At 41.4% G+C, this 17,476-nt stretch overlaps 1 protein-coding gene across 3 annotated transcripts in view; it reads left to right on the forward strand.

Annotated features, from left to right (window-relative positions):
- The window catches only part of ATOSA (atos homolog A), a 43,323-nt gene that overhangs the window by 19,343 nt on the left and 6,504 nt on the right, over positions 1-17,476 (forward strand). For all 3 annotated transcript variants that reach the window (XM_068696298.1, XM_068696297.1, XM_068696296.1), the window contains 8 exons: positions 7,479-7,663; positions 8,447-8,649; positions 9,328-9,453; positions 9,657-11,508; positions 12,006-12,122; positions 13,131-13,210; positions 14,387-14,495; positions 15,363-15,521. In XM_068696298.1, coding sequence (XP_068552399.1) covers positions 7,479-7,663; positions 8,447-8,649; positions 9,328-9,453; positions 9,657-11,508; positions 12,006-12,122; positions 13,131-13,210; positions 14,387-14,495; positions 15,363-15,521 — 2,831 coding nt within the window. The remainder of the gene's footprint in view (positions 1-7,478; positions 7,664-8,446; positions 8,650-9,327; positions 9,454-9,656; positions 11,509-12,005; positions 12,123-13,130; positions 13,211-14,386; positions 14,496-15,362; positions 15,522-17,476) is intronic.

Here is a 17,476-nt window from a genome sequence, read left to right on the forward strand (position 1 = left end):
CCCCGGCTCCTTCCACTCCCAAGCCACCTTGGCTGGCCGCAGTTGCACGCTGTGCTGGTGGAGACTGAAGCTCGCCTCGGTCTCCTCTCCACAGGTCCCTTGCTCCCTTCTGTGAAGCTTAAATAGGATCACTTCAGTAATTTATTTTCCACATAATCTTGCAAAATTTATATCCGCATGTTTATGAGCGTGGTAAATCAGTGTTGATGCTGAGTGAGGGCTGTATAGAAAGCCTTCCTTCCTAATTACAGCTGCACAGTCTACTGAGCATTTATTCTGTACTTTTAGTGACATGTACCTGTGCTGAAAGAGGTGTTTTCTAATCATTCACCTTTTATGAACTACCAAAGATATCTGAAAAAAAATTCAGAGCTGCTGAACTAGAAATCCTGTTGCTTTGTCTTTTTTTTTTTTTTTAAGGGTCTGTCTCAGCGGTAGGTTTATCAAGTCGCGCGGTTTGTTCTAATACCTAATGTAGGTAGCGATCAGCTAACCAAGGGAAAAAGTAGAGCTCGAACAGAGCAAATGGAAAACTTAGAAATTATTCAGTCGGCTCCTGGCATGCATGTTTTTTCATTATATTATAAGATTTTGTGCAGTTCACGTTTAGCCAAATGGCAATCTAGGAAGTCTTAGTATAAGGGAAAACACAAACTGTGTTTAATTAAGAGCATTAACTGAGGCAGAAGTCCTCTTTGTTTTCACTGCCTGCCTGGTTATAGCATGTTAGTACAAGTAGCATCTTTTGTAACCCATTCTGTAGACAGCGAAGTCTGAGGATCAGCAAAAAGCGTTATGTGTTGTTTCTCCACCCTGCTTGAATTTAAGATCTAAAACATCCTTTAAAAAGTCAGCATTAGAGCTCGTACAGCTTTATGCTGACACTCCAGGGCTCTCCTGCCTCTGTCAGGGTACAGTGGAACAGCGGTATCTTGGAATATGTGATCTCTCCCGGTTCAATGAAGTGGGATTTGAAAAGAGTCTGACACTTGCTGCCTGTCTTCAGGTATTGCTTTTCTTCTGTTAAATGCAGGCTGTGAAATCAGAATGCTCAGTCTGCTTCACCATTTGTCATTTCCTTCTGGAGGAAGAAACAGTTGAGCTTACATCATTTGTGCTTTTTCTTTGCCCAAGTAAGTGAAAATAAAGCTGGTTTCTCTCATCAAGATGCAGATGTAGGACCTAGAGGTTGGTGGATTGCCAGAAAGTCAAAAGAAGCAGGTTAAACTGACATTGCTAGGTAACAATAGTGAGTTACAGTTGGAAGAAGAGAACTGACTCAGTAAGCTGTGCAGTGATGGCAACACAGGCTGTCAGCCAGAGCGCAGGAAGCAAGATGGGAACACCCAGCTCAGTTTACCAGTCTGCTTTTTGTGCTCTCAGAGCACTAGTTTCTGAGATTATTGCGGAGAAAATTAGCTCTAAATGAGTGCAACTGCTGTTCTTCCCTTGGCTTTTATGTTGGTACTCATTAAACTCTTTGACCCTGAATGGGTTTTGGTAGAAGTCGTTTTGTAAATTGGACTTTTTGTCCGGCCCAGTTTTAAGCCCAGTGTCCTTCTGATAACTTCATTTGCTGAAAAAGTGACTTGAGAGCAGTTCAGCGTGCTGTGAGCTGCGTGCAGCAGGGCCGCGGTGACGCGGAGGTGCAGGGAGCATGGCAGGCTGGGGGCAGCTGGCGGTACCGACCGTGCTGATGGATCCGTGTGGCCCTGGAGGAGCTCCGTTGGCTGCCGTGTAGCCATGTCCTGCTTTTTAAAAATCACCCCTTTCTTGCAAGATGTTGTGTGGTTATGTTTGCTGATGATAAACTGTTGTCAGAACACCAAAGCAGATAAATTTTTCCTATTCTTCTATGCAGAACTAAGTAGATCCAGCACTTGTTTAGCTTCTAGTCTATTTCCTTTGAACAAGAGCAGGGTCTACATCAATCCGAATTTCAAACTCCTGTGCTAGTGTTTCCTGCCTCCACCCGAACTGTTTGATAATCGGGTGGTGGTTCAACTCAATACACTGGAAAACAAAAGGAGGCAGCAGAAGTAAGATGAGGCGTTGCACTTCTATACCAGCATTTTCTTAATGGCTGTCATGCTTTCCAGGCTCAAAGATCGATGAGGAACTAAGACAGGATTCAATGCAGGAAAAGAAATCTATAGAGGAATATTCCTAAAGTAAGGTGTGTCACCAGGTCACTGCGTTTGCTTAAATTTAAGTAAACCTAGCCAATGGCTTGTTTCTTGAAAGGAGTAGGCCAGCTTATGATTTTGACTCTTGATATTTAAAATTATACTTAAAACCTTCCTATTGCAAGGCTTGTGAGCTGTGTGACTTCAGATATAATTAGGGGCTTGTAGCGTACGGACATGACATCCAGAAAAGCGTGGATTTCAGAGGTTGAAGGGCAGCTTTCTTTGAAGTGGAGTACAACATGGAGTTAGTTAACTGAAGCATCCTTAGGTGTTTCTAATTCCCGAAGAGAAGCTGTTAGTCAAATGTTTACATTGTGTTTCATTTCCTTCACAGTAGTTTTTTGAATTCCTGCCTTACTCTTAAAACCCAGAACTACCTTTAACCCGCTTTTGGAGAAGTGAGGTGATAAAACCTATTTGGAGTTAGCTGTTCTGGGGGAAGGGCCAGAGAGCCGTAGCTGTAACTTTTTCAATGCCTTGCAATTGCTGGGAGGAGATAGGGAGGGAAAATTGACACTGGGGTTGTACCAAATGTACTTGAATGAGGTGCAGCACAGGCTGGAGGGGTGCGTGGGGGCAGCGTGGGGTGGAGGTGAGTGCTCGGTGCTGGCCGGGCAGCCGGGAGTGGGCGAACGTTGGGGCTGGCATCCAGCAGCTCCAAGCAGCCCGTGCCGTGCGGCTCCCACTTGGTGCTGGGCTTCAGCTTCCTACAGAGCTGGGGATCCAAGTGCTTTGTGCTGGTGGCCTTCACAGGCTGTTACGGGTGCCTGAAGACTTGCCAGGGACAGTCTTAGAGCGTATTTTAAAGGTCATTATTAGCCGTGTTTCATGTTCTCCCTTAAAAGCAGCCCTGCAAATCAGTGGGGGTCCCCAGGGGACAGCGCAGGGTGAGGGGTGCAGGCCCTGCCCGAGCTGACCCCGCTGCCACCACCCCTGCAGGAAAGGATCCCAGCTCCCAGCCTGACGCTGGGGTGGCCCTGGGAGCACAATGGGCTGCATGGTACCGAGTGTCTTTGCTTCCTGTCTGAGCCTAGAAAATAGATTAAATGCTCTTCTGCTACCCATGAAAACACGCTCTGTAATTGCAACAGAAAATACTGTAATAGGAAAGGGAAGGGAGTTGGTCCCCACAGTCGTGACCTGGCTGTGAAAGGAATCAGCTGGGTGCACCGGGCTGAGCTGAAGTGTGGGGAGACTGCTCGCTTACAGCTAAGTGAGTTTGTGGCTCGCTTGTACCCCCCCCCGTGTGTAATTTCAGGAGATTTTGGAACACAAACCACTCTCAACTTTCTTTGATTTTGAGTTCTTGTTCTTTCCTGCAGTGTTCCAGTGATTTGTGGATGGGGGCAGGCAAGGAAGACCCTTTGTGAAATCTCCTGTGAAACAGGCTTTCCTGTTTGTCCAGAAGATGTAGAAAAACACTTCTTGTTGTAGAGCAGACAAAGGAAGACAAAAATGGTGTACCTCCAGGTTTAAATTCTCCGGTACTGGATATTTTGTTCTATTTGTAGTAGCTTCAGTCTAAATTTATATTTTTCTTGTTTTCACTCCTACAGTCATGTGGCATCTGTTGCTCTCTTTTGACTAGCTGGTCAGTGCACTTGAGTTTCAATTTGTGATGAAAGGGCAGTAGTGCCCATTGCTGTAATTCCCATGTATTTGTGGCAGCTAACTGGAGTTTTAGCTATTTTAAGGGAAATAAGAACCGTACATTGCTGGGGTGCGTATTTTGTATTATACACTTGGATGTCCTGTTGGGAGAGAGGAAGCAGAATAAAAATCATGTCTGTAGACAGATTATAGGATTGAGGTTATTCTGTGCACAGTATATGATGCCCTAAATAGGGCTGAATCATAGGCAAAAGCAAACTGTCACAGCACACGTGCACCAAGACTTTTTTATAACTAGACACTGAGTTTGCTGTTTCTATAAATGTCTTTCCACCCTTGTCCTCAATTACATCAACTTGCATCATCTGTGCCTGTTGTGTAGGAACAATTACCAGCTTCTCAGTATTCATTGCTGTTTTTTTCCTTTACTAAAACTATTAGTTGGTAGATAATACAGAAATCTAGTGGAGCTGAAAAAAAGTCAATATGCCACATGAAATTTGTAGGAAAATGCATTTCTCAATATCCATTGTTATTTCTGCGTAAAAAAAAAAGATTGAATACCTTGATTGTTGTACTGTTGATACAAGTTTTAAGCGTTGGCCCTGCCCTCATAATGCTGTTATGAAAACAGCCGTGTTTCCTAGCTCAGCACTTGGTGCTTGTCATCCTTTAAGGGGATGCAGTTTCCATTTGGGAACATCCTATTTGTGTCACGCAGCCAGTGCAGGTGTCTGTCCAGCGAGCTGGTCTCCTTCCGTGCTGCAGGCAAGGAACTGGCAACTTGGGAAACAACAGGGCTGGCCCAGGGGCACAGGCAGGGTTTGTGCATTGAACTTGAACCTCTGCCTTGTCTGTTTATGTGGAATAACACCACCCGTGTGCTCGGAGCCTGAGTACCGTCTGCGGGTACTGAGGGGGTACTCTGCGCTATAGAGCTACCGTGTTCATTTGCTAGGTGGATCTTGCGTTTGGACATGTTCAAGCAGTCTCTGGCTTATGTCAGCGTGATGTCTGTGAAGAAACTGGGTGTTTTAGGTGTACAGTGTGAGCTTCAGTACCAGGTGGTTGGAAGGTGTAAGGAAGGTGGGCTTCTTGCCTGAATCTAGCTGTGAGGAAGCACTCAGGCCACAGATCTTACCCGTTAATTTGTGTCAGGTCCAAAAGCCTTTGGTCCAATTCAGATCCTTTCTGAAAGACAGGGCAAACCAATAGGTCTGCTGCTCCCCATGATAAGCTGTTAGTGTTAATTACAGGGCGGATCTATTTTATTATTATTAGTTGCTATTTAAAGTTTTCTGGAGAAAATTATCAGGTATCGCATCTTACTGTGCATACTCCTGTTCCTTCAGAAGCGATTTGTCTAAGGTGGGATCTGCCTGTATAAACACATGCATCTTGATCCAGCTCTTTAACTTTTTTTTTTAAACCGTAGTGTTTTTGCATATTTTAACTACATAGTTTCTCTCATATTTTCTTAAGGATGAATATTTTCTTCCCCTTCCTGTTTCAGCTGCTAAACGTGAAGCCATCCTTGTTGCCATCTCTCCTGCTCAGCACTTTCTAGGTTTTTGAAACTTCTACATCGGAGTAGAAGCACTTCAGTAGTGATCTGTCCTAGTGTGACTTCCTTAAAATTACTGGGATCTTTGGGCACGCGGGGATGAGCATGATGCTTGTATTGGCAGCCAGGTAATAGCTAAATGCTTCTCAGAGTTTTTCCGTATCCCATTTCCCTGTTCTGCAGGTATGACTTACCTGTTGTTGACCAGGGTTTTGACAGGGGAAAAAAAAAGTTGCAGGTGCCTAATTTTGTAGGTGACTCATATCACTACACACGAGGCTTGTCCTCTGTTATTTGCTGTTCCTTTAATCTTTCATGCTCCCTTTATTAGTAATCTTCTGCCCTCTGTCAGATGAATGACCACTGTAATGATGATTTCATGTATGGTGTGTGTGCCTCTCGGGGTCCTCTGGGGGATTTCATCTGTCCTCTGGCTGCTCTTGGTGGCCAGGTGAGCGCTGCTGGCAGCATCCAGCTCGTCCAGACCCCTGTTTGGGGAGGACACAGCTGGGGCTGGGCAGTTGCCTGCCTCCCTCCGTACCCCCGTGGCTGGAGCCGCAGGCGGGCATGGAAAAAATGGGTGGGGGGAAGTCTGTAGGGATGGGGGCTTGGATAATGACCTTGGCTCCCTGGCAGTGGGCTGGCTTCTCCCGGGTACCTTGTGCAGATCCCTCCAAATAGTCTGCAAGCCCTGGGGTCTGGGGAGTACAAGCCCGAACTAGGCAATCATGGACACGCAAAAGCTAGTTTTACATACTTTGCAATTTGCATATGCAGGTAATTAGGCATTTAATTGGAGTTTTTGTTTAATACATCCCTTATATGGATTTCTCAAGTCTGTCTTGCCATGCTTGCTAAATGCCCTGGTATTAGGGAATGAAGGCAACAAAAAAATAGACTCCTGAGTCCGGTTTTCTCCAAGAGGAAAGGTATTTATCCATGGTAATCAAAACAGGAATAGAAACGGAGAAAAGCGGGACTTGGCCTGTCCATCTTGGCAGTTTTGTGTCGGTGGATGACACAGGGCACATGCTAAAATTGTGAAGATGTCATGTGCCTTTCTTCCCCATAAGCATAAAAATACAGAACCGCTGCCAGCCTTGCCTCCACCTGCTTTATTTTGCTACTCTTAAAATAGACTTGGAAGTCAATGCATTTTAGCTTCCTCTGAGGAGATCTTTCTGTAACCTCTTCAGTAACTAAATCATTTTGATCCTTGAGCGTTTCCAAGCAGAGGGGGAATGGCACGGCCTGGTTGGAGGCTGTTGGAGGCTGTGTGACACCCTTACGCTGGGGGGGAGCAGGGTGCTCTACAGGCTGCCATGAAATAGGGGCCTGTGCATTGTGCTCCGCAGGAATCGGGTGCCAGGGTAACTCGTGAAGAGCAATGACAGCTGCTGCTTTGTTTACAGAGACTTGTTGAGTTTTAATTCTTTGTACAAGTTGAGACTGAGCATTGTACAAAACAATGAATATTCTCTACGTTCCTCCTGAACCTTTTCTATGTTTGAAAGCTGTTACTGGTAACTATAAATGGCCTTCTCTTAAATAACCTCCAGCTCTCAGCTAGAGGAACTCTCAATAAAAATCTTAAAGAACATTGTGTCCCACTTTTCCTAACAGAAGAAACTCTTACTATTTTTTTTTTGCTATTCATTTTTTTTAATGTACTATATGATGTATCGTCTTCCCTTTCTATCTGTCGTATGATATTAATGATGCCAAGTCATACTGCCGTTAGGCTGCTTTCGTTAGCACTCAGGAAGCCTTTTTCTTTCAGAAAAGCTGTAATGCAGCCGTGGATCACAACACAAACACTTGTTTCTTGGCACTGGTGAAGTCTGGTGACTTGGCCGGTTACTACATGTAGCTTTCTTTAGAGAGTATTTGTAATTTTATCTGCTTGCAGTGGCAAGTTATGGGCTGAGGCCGTTGGTTTGTTTTGGTGGTGTGATCCTTTAGGTGCTAAGGGGAGGACAATCTGCCTGATACAAACGTCCATTTTCCATACCTCTTGTTTGAGGTATAAATTGGAACAAACTGCAGGGGCAGCAAACAGTCAAACGCTTGTTATGCAATAGGTGATGTTAATGTTTGTCTCTTTGAACTGACAGATACTTTAGATGAATACTTCGAGTATGAAGCTGAGGAGTTCCTGGTCTCCTTGGCCTTGCTGATCACTGAAGGTCGAACACCTGAATATTCGATAAAGGGCAGAACAGAGGGCTTCCACTGTCCTCCAGCACAATCGAGTCAGCCCCCAACAACTAAGCATGAATGCAGTGACAGAGTGGCTCAGGTATGATGGTACCCATTTCATCGCAAGTATTGTGGACTTTGTTCTTGCTACCGTGATCAAAATCAGATGAGAAGTGCTGGTAGATTCACAGCTAAGCACGAATAACAATTACTTTGTGACAGTTCTGCATTTAAACAAGTCTGTACTTTAGTATTATACTAATAATAGATCAGATCTGTCCTTAAAATGAAAGATCATTAAGCCTTTTATCGTTGAACATGAAATTCTGCAGACTACCTGAATGCAGTACCTATTTCAGCCTTTGTTATGCAAATTGCAAGTGCTATACTTAGCATTCTTGTTCTTATTTTGAGAAAATGTAGGCTGACTTGCCTAACTTTTTGATCTTCCAGGTGGTATTGAAAAGTTAATGGTCTAAAAAGCAGGAACACCGTCAAATCTAGCCAGTCTCTTTTGGGTTAAGGCTGGAGCATCCCAGCTTTACTCAAGTAAAAAGTGTATGATTTTACACTGTTATTCATGCAGAAGTTAGCCTGCTCAGAACCACAATGTTTAAGATGCTGCTGAAGGTGACTGGTGGAGAGAGTAGTGCAGCGTATGGTAGTTGGAGAAAATTGATGTGAGCTCTTCTTATGCAGTTGCTCAAACAGCAGCCATAAATGATTTGTTACTTTTTCATTTAATACTCCAGTATTTACCTCTGATTTGATGAAACTTAGCCTTCAGAACTTGATCCTTACCTTCTTCCAGTTATTTGGAATACGTCTTAAAAGTAGTTTTAAATGTGGCTACTATTTTCATGGCTTGCATTTATTCCCTCAGTGTCGTCAAGCCAGGCGAACCAGATCTGAGGTTATGCTGCTGTGGAAAAACAATATTCCGATCATGGTAGAAGTGATGTTGCTTCCAGACTGTTGCTACAGCGATGAAGGGCCTAACACCGAGGGGAGTGATTTAAATGATCCTGCAATCAAACAAGATGCATTGCTGTTAGAAAGGTGGATTTTGGAACCAGTTCCTCGACAGTAAGTTGGATGTTAGGATTAGTTGATAATTGCAAGAATCTTGTCCTGTAAATCTCTTTAAAGTAGCTGGCTACTGTTTTGGAATTGGCCTTATACTTTTAGGACTTCAGGATCTGACCAAATCACTATTTACTAGTGAAATCTGAGCATCTTTTAATCGTACTCTTGCTGTATCCATAATTTCTGCATTGTGCAATGCAGAGTATGTAGTGTGCCTAGCTGAAAATGGTCATTTTTATATGTGGTCTGTTAAGTAGTATAAAAGTTTATACAGGTAGGAATAAATCAGGCTAAATCAGGCTGTGTAGTCTTCAAAATGTTTGGAATTTCATTGTTTTCTTTGACTCAGCCATGTTTTATTTTAAGAATAAAAATCTGTAAATATATTATTCCAGTATACAATACTGTGTTCCAGTATTTAATGCAAAATACTTTAACAATACATATGTATAATATATATAAAATAAAAATAAAGTATATTTTTAAGACTGTAATTTCCTACAAGATATTTAAAAACACTTGACCTACCCGACAGCTAAAAGTATAAATGGAGAAAGGGAAAAGGACAGCAAGAGATATTGTTGTGAAAGCTTAGTTTTGATAGTATTCTATGTTCTGGTTCTCTTAGTTCTCTCTGTATATTCTTAACGTCTCTGCGCTTCTCTTAATGCATTTTAGAAGTGGAGATCGATTCATTGAAGAGAAGACACTTTTACTGGCTGTTCGCTCTTTCGTTTTCTTCTCTCAACTGAGCGCATGGCTGAGTGTTTCCCATGGTGCTGTTCCCCGTAACATTCTGTACAGGTATGTTTGAGGAGCAAGTTGTTTTTATCTTCTGTTTGCCAGTTGTTGCAACTCATCTTAAAACAATTCTTCCCATCTGTTCTCCTCTTTGTTTTCAGAGGGTGCCACATCGTTGGCCCAGCCCTCTGGTGGTTGTGTGTAGTTCATGTACTTTGCAAAGTGTGGTAGCGTGTTTCTATAAATGCTCTTCTGTATTGTTTCAGGGTGAGCGCTGCAGATGTGGACTTGCAGTGGACGTTCTCCCAGACACCAACTGAGCACGTGTTTCCTGTTCCTAATGTTTCTCACAATGTGGCCTTGAGAGTCAGTGTCCAGTCCTTGCCCAGACAGTCGAACTACCCAGTTCTGACTTGTAGTATTCACACCAACCTTAGCTTTTACGAAAAGCAAATGCAAGAGCGTAAGTTACATCAGCGCAGTGAATCCAGTGCGGCAGAGCAGTGCAGTACCTCCAGTTCGCAGCGTGTCTGTGGGAAACAAGCGTGGACAATGACACCTGAAGGCCTACTTAATGTAAAAAAGACACCCGAATTTACTACATCTATCAGAAATTTAAAGCTTTATCCATCTACCGGCCTTGGATCTGACTGTGGGGCATCACAATCTAAAGTTCAGTGCTATAATGCTACAGCAGACAATAAGACACAATCTCATGAAACAGCTGTCAGAACTTTTAAAACCTTTTCTTTAATTGACTCCCGTGTTACAAATGGTCATTGCTCTCATCAGCCCACCGGAGAAATCAACCCTTTAATAGGCTCTTTACTTCAAGAGCGACAAGAAGTCATTGCAAGAATTGCTCAGCACTTGATTCACTGTGATCCAGCTACTTCACCGGTTGTTGCTGGACGTCCCTTCAACCTACATGAAACTGGCTCAGCTATGCCAAAAGCTTTTCGGAGTACTTACGAAGATGAAAACTTGCTTAAGAGAGGCAAGGAAAACTCCCCTGCTTCTGTTGCCAACTTAGATAAAGCAATACAAGAAGATGGTGGTGAAGGCAAAACCAGAGCAATACCAGAGATCCCAAGGCTCGATCCCCGTGCTCCAGTGAACCACTGTGGCCGTCCCTCTGCAGGAGAGGGAAACCCTCTCATCGATTCTCTGCTTCAGGAGCGGCAGGAGGTTATAGCAAGGATTGCCCAGCACTTGATTCATTGCGATCCAGCTACTTCTCATGTTGCGGGACGTCCATTCAAAGCATGTGAAACTAGCCCAGTTACTTCAAAAATTTTCCGAAGTACATATGAAGATGAAAATTTGCTGAAGAAAGGCAAGGATCCGTCTTCTGTTTCTTTTGCTAAATCCAATTTTTCTTTGCTAGAAGACAGCAGTAAATCAAGGACGAAAACACCTGATACTCCTAGCAGTACTTCTAGGTTTGATGGTGAATCGAAGGCTTCTCTGAAACTCCAAGCAAGAAGAAAATTGATTTTAGCAAAACCTAATGAAGCTGTCCGACACGCATTTCATCAGACTTCAAATAAGACTTCTCATTTATTTACTAATATGCACACATCATCATCATGTGTTAAAGAAAATAAATCTGAATTGCCAGAAAAATTGGAAATAATACATTCTGGTTATGTGCAGAAAGACCAGATAACCAATAGAATTAAACAGTGTTCAAATTTTAGCAGCATTGATGAACAGATTTGCACAAACAAACTTAAAGAAAGAACAGTTGTTAGTGAGAACAACAACACGGACAGTTTTAACAATTTACAGATAGATAAATGCAGAATACTTGAAGGTACAAAAAAAGCATCTGTGATGCAGGCATCTGACTCTTTGCACAAGAATGAGCTCAAGTGTTTAGATAAAGACTCAAAAAAAACAAATATTTATGAGCAAAATACTCAGCTTATTAGTATTGAAAATTATTTAAATAAAGACCATGACAGTTTCAAAAATAAAAACAAACAAGAGAAAACAAAAACTGCACATGATGAGAATGAAGACCCAGTAGGCCTTGATTTCCAAAGCACTTCTCAGAAGAAATCTACGGAAGACAGCTCAGTCAGGTGTGAGCGACTGAAGAACCCAGATGTGCAGGTAAACAGGGACACAAAGAGCAATTCCTTTAGCTGCTGGCTGTTGTGTGGCTTGTAACTGCGTCCAGTATCTGCTAGGGGTGGTAGGAGGAAGGGTTTACGTCTGAATTATGTGAAGCAGCATGGGACTGTTGTCTGCTTCAAGGTCTGAAGTGATATTTGGCCTAATGGTGCTCACCCATCCTTCATTATAAATTTATAAATTTAACATCGAGAACAGCATTGTCTTGTTCTGCTCATTGTGATAGCATTAGAAATGACAGGTTCTGTAGGCAGTTAGACATCCTGTATAAACGTACCAGTGTCTGAATGTGCTATGTGGTCATTTGAACGTCTGTAGCGATTGTAGATTGAGTCAAAGAGAATTTTTAGTAAAGCACCAGTGCGATGCAGATTCACTGGCTGCAGAAGTCTTCTCCATTAAAGCAAGTGAGTGATAACTTGATAGGCCATTGAAATAGCCCGTTAATATCTTGAGTCAATCTGTTTTGCTGGCAGAAAGCACCATCTCTAAAACACACAAATATATGGCGGAAACACAACTTTCGATCCTTGGATGGAACTTCAACCAAGGCTTTTCATCCCAGAACTGGATTGCCTCTACTTTCGAGTCCTGTAAGTTATTGTTGAAGCTGCAACTTAATTATGACTTAACTTGTAAATGAGAAAGGGGGTATTTTATAATTTTACTATCTGCATTACAGAAGCAAGATGCCTAGGTGGCATTTCTGTTTACTTTGTGTTAGAGTGATTAGTTTTGCAGGTGGAAACCTGAGAGTTAATAAGTGAGTGAAGTTGAAGAATAAGTGAAGAGTTCTTGCATTCTCAAGACTGACAAAAGGTTACATCAAAAATTCTATGGCAAGCAGTTCTTTGGTGATATTTAGAGTACAAAAAGTATTTTGAAGCTTATTGTTTTAAGTGTAAGCTAATGCTTTGTCATTTAAGAGATTTTGTATGAGTTATTAATACCAGGTGGCTTATTATTCTAAAGCTTTTGTTTCTGTGAACAGCCTGTACGGTGTATTTCTCAGCATCCAGAGGTGTCATTGCATGACTAAGTGACACAAGACAGCTGTGATAATGCAGGAAGGCGTTGTTACAGTTCCTGGAATGTTGTTTGGGACTTCTAAGGAAAAGGCAGAATGGATTAAAGCTGCCGAAGCAGTGATCTTTTGTAATCAACGTACGATGTGTTTCATTCTTTAGTGTTTATAAAGGATGTGATATCTTCAGAGAACTCTGATGGAAATCACTGGAAATCATAAATATTTGTTTATTTTTGATGCTGTGCACTGCTGCAAAGAGATGTTCAGCCTGTTAAATGAGCTGGACAGTGATTTGGGGGTAGAATTATTTTTTCTTGCTTACCTCGCATCCTTTCTTGGAAGCTCCTGACTGTTTACGTTGATGAGATTTTTATTTCATTTTTGAAAGTTCTGTTTATCAGAATTTACAGTCTTTAATTTTGGTATTTTCTTCACTACGTTTAGAATGATGCTCTTCTCCTTTGTTTTTGATTTTGTAATGTCATGAAAATTCCTGGCAAACTTGTGCTTACTTGCCAAAACTTTTTTTACTGGAGGTACAGTTTTCAAATTAGCATATTATTTCCCTTTTGAGGTTCCTCAAAGAAAAACACAGTCTGGGTGCTTTGATCTGGATTCATCGCTGCTGCAGTTGAAATGTTTGTCTGCAAGAAGGTACATTTTATTTACCAGAAACTTTGAGACTTTTTTTTTTTAGAAATGGAACACACATATATATCTGTATGCAACAGCAAGCACATTAGAAAATACGAAATATGGGTGTAACATAAGAATCCGTATTTTGAAATAACTTTTTAAAAGTTTCATTGCAATTACGTAGACAGTAGATTTCAACCCTTAGTGTGTTGCATCAGTTGATGGATTTTTTTCATGATTCCAAATTTTCATACGTTAAACTAAAATGACTGTATCAGAAGAAGATAATCTCCAATTTTACTTTTATTTTTGATTGTTATAAAAAATTATTTTTTTAAAAAAGTCTAGATTTGGCTATTTTGTTTCTCTGCAACATGGAGTCATTGCAGAGCTGTCTCACTGGCTGACTAGAGGGAACTATGTTTGCTTTATGTTGTCTGTGGCATGAGAAGTGCTCATGTGGCACCAGGCTGGACTGTGGTAGATAGTCTCCATGGTCTTTTTAAGATGCCTGTTGAAATCTTTTGTCTGAAAGCCCGCTTCATGACTGTGAGATGGCTGTGGCTTGCTGTGGCTCTGGTTTCTCCACAGTAGGGCAGAGTGGATGCTGGGTCCCCTCGGCCTATGGCTTGTAGCCAAATTTCTGCTTTGGTCCCCAGACCAGTGCAGCTCAGGAACAAAACCCCAGTATGATGTAAGATACACTGGAATATTCAGCAGAAAAGTTTCTGCATTCTGTGAAAAAACATTATTTCAAAACAGTGTAATTTTTGTGTGAGTAGAGTTGATTGGGTTAAACATTTTGCCTTTATTTGTTCCGAGAACCTTTAGAAAGGGACCAGTCATGACCATTTATATGTTATAACTTAAACAGCTTTAATATGGTAGTTTGGAAACTTCAGGATATGAAACAAATAACTACATGTGGGAGAGAGTTTTCTGTTATTTTGTTCAGTTCCTACTAGTGGAGTTAATGAACAATGTAAATCTGTGTTGTCGGTATCTCTTTTAATATAAAACTTGTGAAAGTATTTCTCAGTTACCTAGAAAATGTTTTGCAAAGGTATTAACAGGCTGTTACTGCTTTAGGACAATATTTTGTAATACAATAAGTGATTCTTTTTAGAGCTGGTTATACCCAGAAGACAAAAGCAAATGTCTTCATCCATATGTTTATTCTCCTTTTTTTGATAGCCCACAACAATGTATAAACAGAGACAGTGATCCAGAGAGCCATGGGAAACCATTTTTAAGTTCTAGCGCTCCACCAGTAACAAGTCTTAGCCTTCTGGGAAACTTTGAGGTAATGCATATTCTCTAGAAGTCTTGTGGTATTTTTATTACTCTTCTGTACTGCTTTTTAAGAGTGCATTGCTGTGGATAATTCCAGCCTGACTACAGTGTAAAAGTTCATAATTAAATTGAATGAAATTTGTTTTAATTTCCATCTATAAAGGCATGTATTTTGCTCTGCAGACATCTCTCTCAGATACAAGCAACTCAATCTCTAATTTTGTAAGTTTTAATTCTCACAGTGGTTAAGTTGCGAGGTTTTCTGTTGGCTTAAGAGATTTAACAACTGGTTATTGTTTGTGTTGTAGTATATATACCTAGAAAAATGGATTCATACTTTCATTCTTAAAACTTACTCAGTATGTCACTAAAGCTAGGTGACATCAGTGTAGTAAAAAATGTATTTAAAGTGTAGCCTCCAGCTTTTGACTTCATGTTGCATATCATGTGTCAATGCCTAAAGCACTTATGCATTGCACAGTATTTCATGAAATACGGAGTGAATACATTGAGTCAAGTCCCAGATTAGTTTATTGTTCTTTCACATATAGTGCATGCTAAGGAAAGTCACACATAGATCCTGCTACAGTAAAACTCTGTGGGCTTTTGCACAGTTTTCAGGAGGACTATGATAAGATTTTCCTGATGCTTTCTGGAAAGCATCCAGAAAGTGGTCAGCAAGATGACCACTGTTATCTTGCTGAATGTTCCCCTGTTCATCCTAATTTTTGCCTTTTTGCCACAATTTTTTGGTAGGTCACCTTATGAAAGAACTAAAACCAAGTTCTTAGAAAAACTTGTCTTAATTTGCTGCGTGCATAGTCTTGCTATATTTTGAATCATTCCCAACCTAAGCTGTATGTGTGTTGTTTTTCAGGAGTCTGTCTTGAATTTTCGCTTAGACCCGCTAGGCATCGTTGAGGGTTTTACAGCAGAAGTGGGAGCGAGCGGAGTCTTTTGTCCCACTCACATGACTCTGCCAGTGGAAGTGTCATTCTACAGCGTTTCGGATGATAACGCACCCTCTCCTTACATGGTAAGTGTATGGTCAAATGTATTTTTTTCTGTTTAAACCATTAGGCTGGAACAAACCTCACACGAGCTTTTCAGGTGAACTTGTCTAACTTATACTTTAACATGATAATCAAACGTGTTTCTGAGATGTTTTGTAATTACCTTATCATCATACATAAACTACCCAGAGCAATGCAGAGTTTCTCTGCTGAGCAGGTACATCTGGGGTAGTAGAACTTGGTGAGAATTTTTTTCCCCTCATCCTCCAGCACAGCAAAACCCTGTGGTTTTCACAGGCAGCTGGCTACAGGTTGCAGAGGCATTAAATTCTGATAGGTGCAGATAGGTGAGTGAAGAGTTCAGGGAGTGAGGCTTTGGAGGGATCTGGGGTATTTCCAGCTGCTTGTGATCCAGTTCTCTTCCTTTCCCTTCTCCCTTTCCCCACCTAGTGCTTTTTCTCCCATTGCTGTGCCCCAGCATCCGGTTGCTTTGATCATGGGATATTGAATGTATTTGTCTGTCTCCACAACAGAGTGATCAACCTCCACTAACTCTTTTTATCCAACATACTTATAATAGACAGTGAGGCAATAGCTGGAGTACAGGATACGTTTTGGTTATAGGATACATTTTGTTGTCCAAATAAGCTGCTGTCCAGGGCAGCTAACTGCTTCGCCAGCAAGTGGCTTAGGTATAGGCCAAGGTTCAGTTGTGGATGGAGACTTTAGACTCCTTGTCTAAGTTGTTTAGCCTTTTTTTTTTTTTTTTTTTTTTTTTTTGAGGAAATGTTGTCGCAGCTAGTGTGACATGTCACTCTCATAAGCTGCTTGGTTTGCTGGTGTTCACACTGGCACAGTAGTTTTGTTCTTGATATCCACGTAGTAATTCTGTTCTGCACTTCTACAGTGACAACAGCTTTTGGTTGCCTAAAAACTGTTACCGTGTAAAAGGCAAAGGTCTGTTGGATGCTAGCATTGAATCAGACAGCTAATTTTGTTCTGAACGCCTGTTAAGTACCTTCAGTGTTACCTGGGTGACAGATCTCATAGATGGTAAATAGTCTGCTTAAACATGTAAGTGAACTGTTGAACACCTGAAAATCTCAATGTTTAGACTTGGCACTTACCCCTTCTGTTTTAAAGTGGATTCAGAAAATGAAATGAAATGGGTTTGCAAGTTAAGCTTGCAAACTTGGCTATATCTTCCTTTGACCACAGAGAAGTATCAATTCTTTTGCTTTATCTTTCTAGATTATTTCACGTAAATTTCCAGGAGGTGAAGGGATTCTGATGTTCCTCAAATGGTTAAAGTGACATTGCTTATTTCCCTACCAGGGTTTCTTTGTTTTAGGCTTTTCCACATGTTGTAAATGTGCTATTATGCCTGAGTCTCACAGGATTAATACAACATTTATATAGTGCCTCCATCATCAGAAACATTGTTTCTGTTTGTATAGCCAGTTTCTTTGCTCTGAGTTTTGCTTTTTTCTTTTTTTTTTTTTTTTTCCAACTGTCTCAGTACAGTACACGGGTTGTGCACCCCAGTTTAATTGAGTGCATGCTCTGGTGCAGTGTCTTAAGGGTGACCTCAACGGTGTCAGAGCAGAGTGAATTCCTCAACGGATGCTAAGTGGGACGCTCAGATGCTCTGTAGATCCCAGTTGGTACAAAAGCAGATCATATTGCTGCTAGAGTTTAGGATGAGAATAGAAGATTAAGTGCATCTGCTGTCCTTTGAAAAGCAGAAATTAGTTCTTTGAGGATGGAAGTATTATTGGCGCAGTTGTAGGCCATATAAAAATGGAAAGGCAAGTCTTTCATTTTAGCTTAAAAGCCATTTTAAAACGCAAGCTCTTTTCTCCATAGCTTCCTGACTGCTAGTCTGAAGATGTGGAAACTTGGAAGTTGTTTCAAGAGGAGAATGTACTCCTTATTGCACAGCTTTTAGCAATCTGCCAAAGTATTTGTAAAGATCCCT

This window comes from Anas acuta, chromosome 12, assembly GCF_963932015.1.
Source record: "Anas acuta chromosome 12, bAnaAcu1.1, whole genome shotgun sequence".
Taxonomy (NCBI): domain Eukaryota; kingdom Metazoa; phylum Chordata; class Aves; order Anseriformes; family Anatidae; genus Anas; species Anas acuta.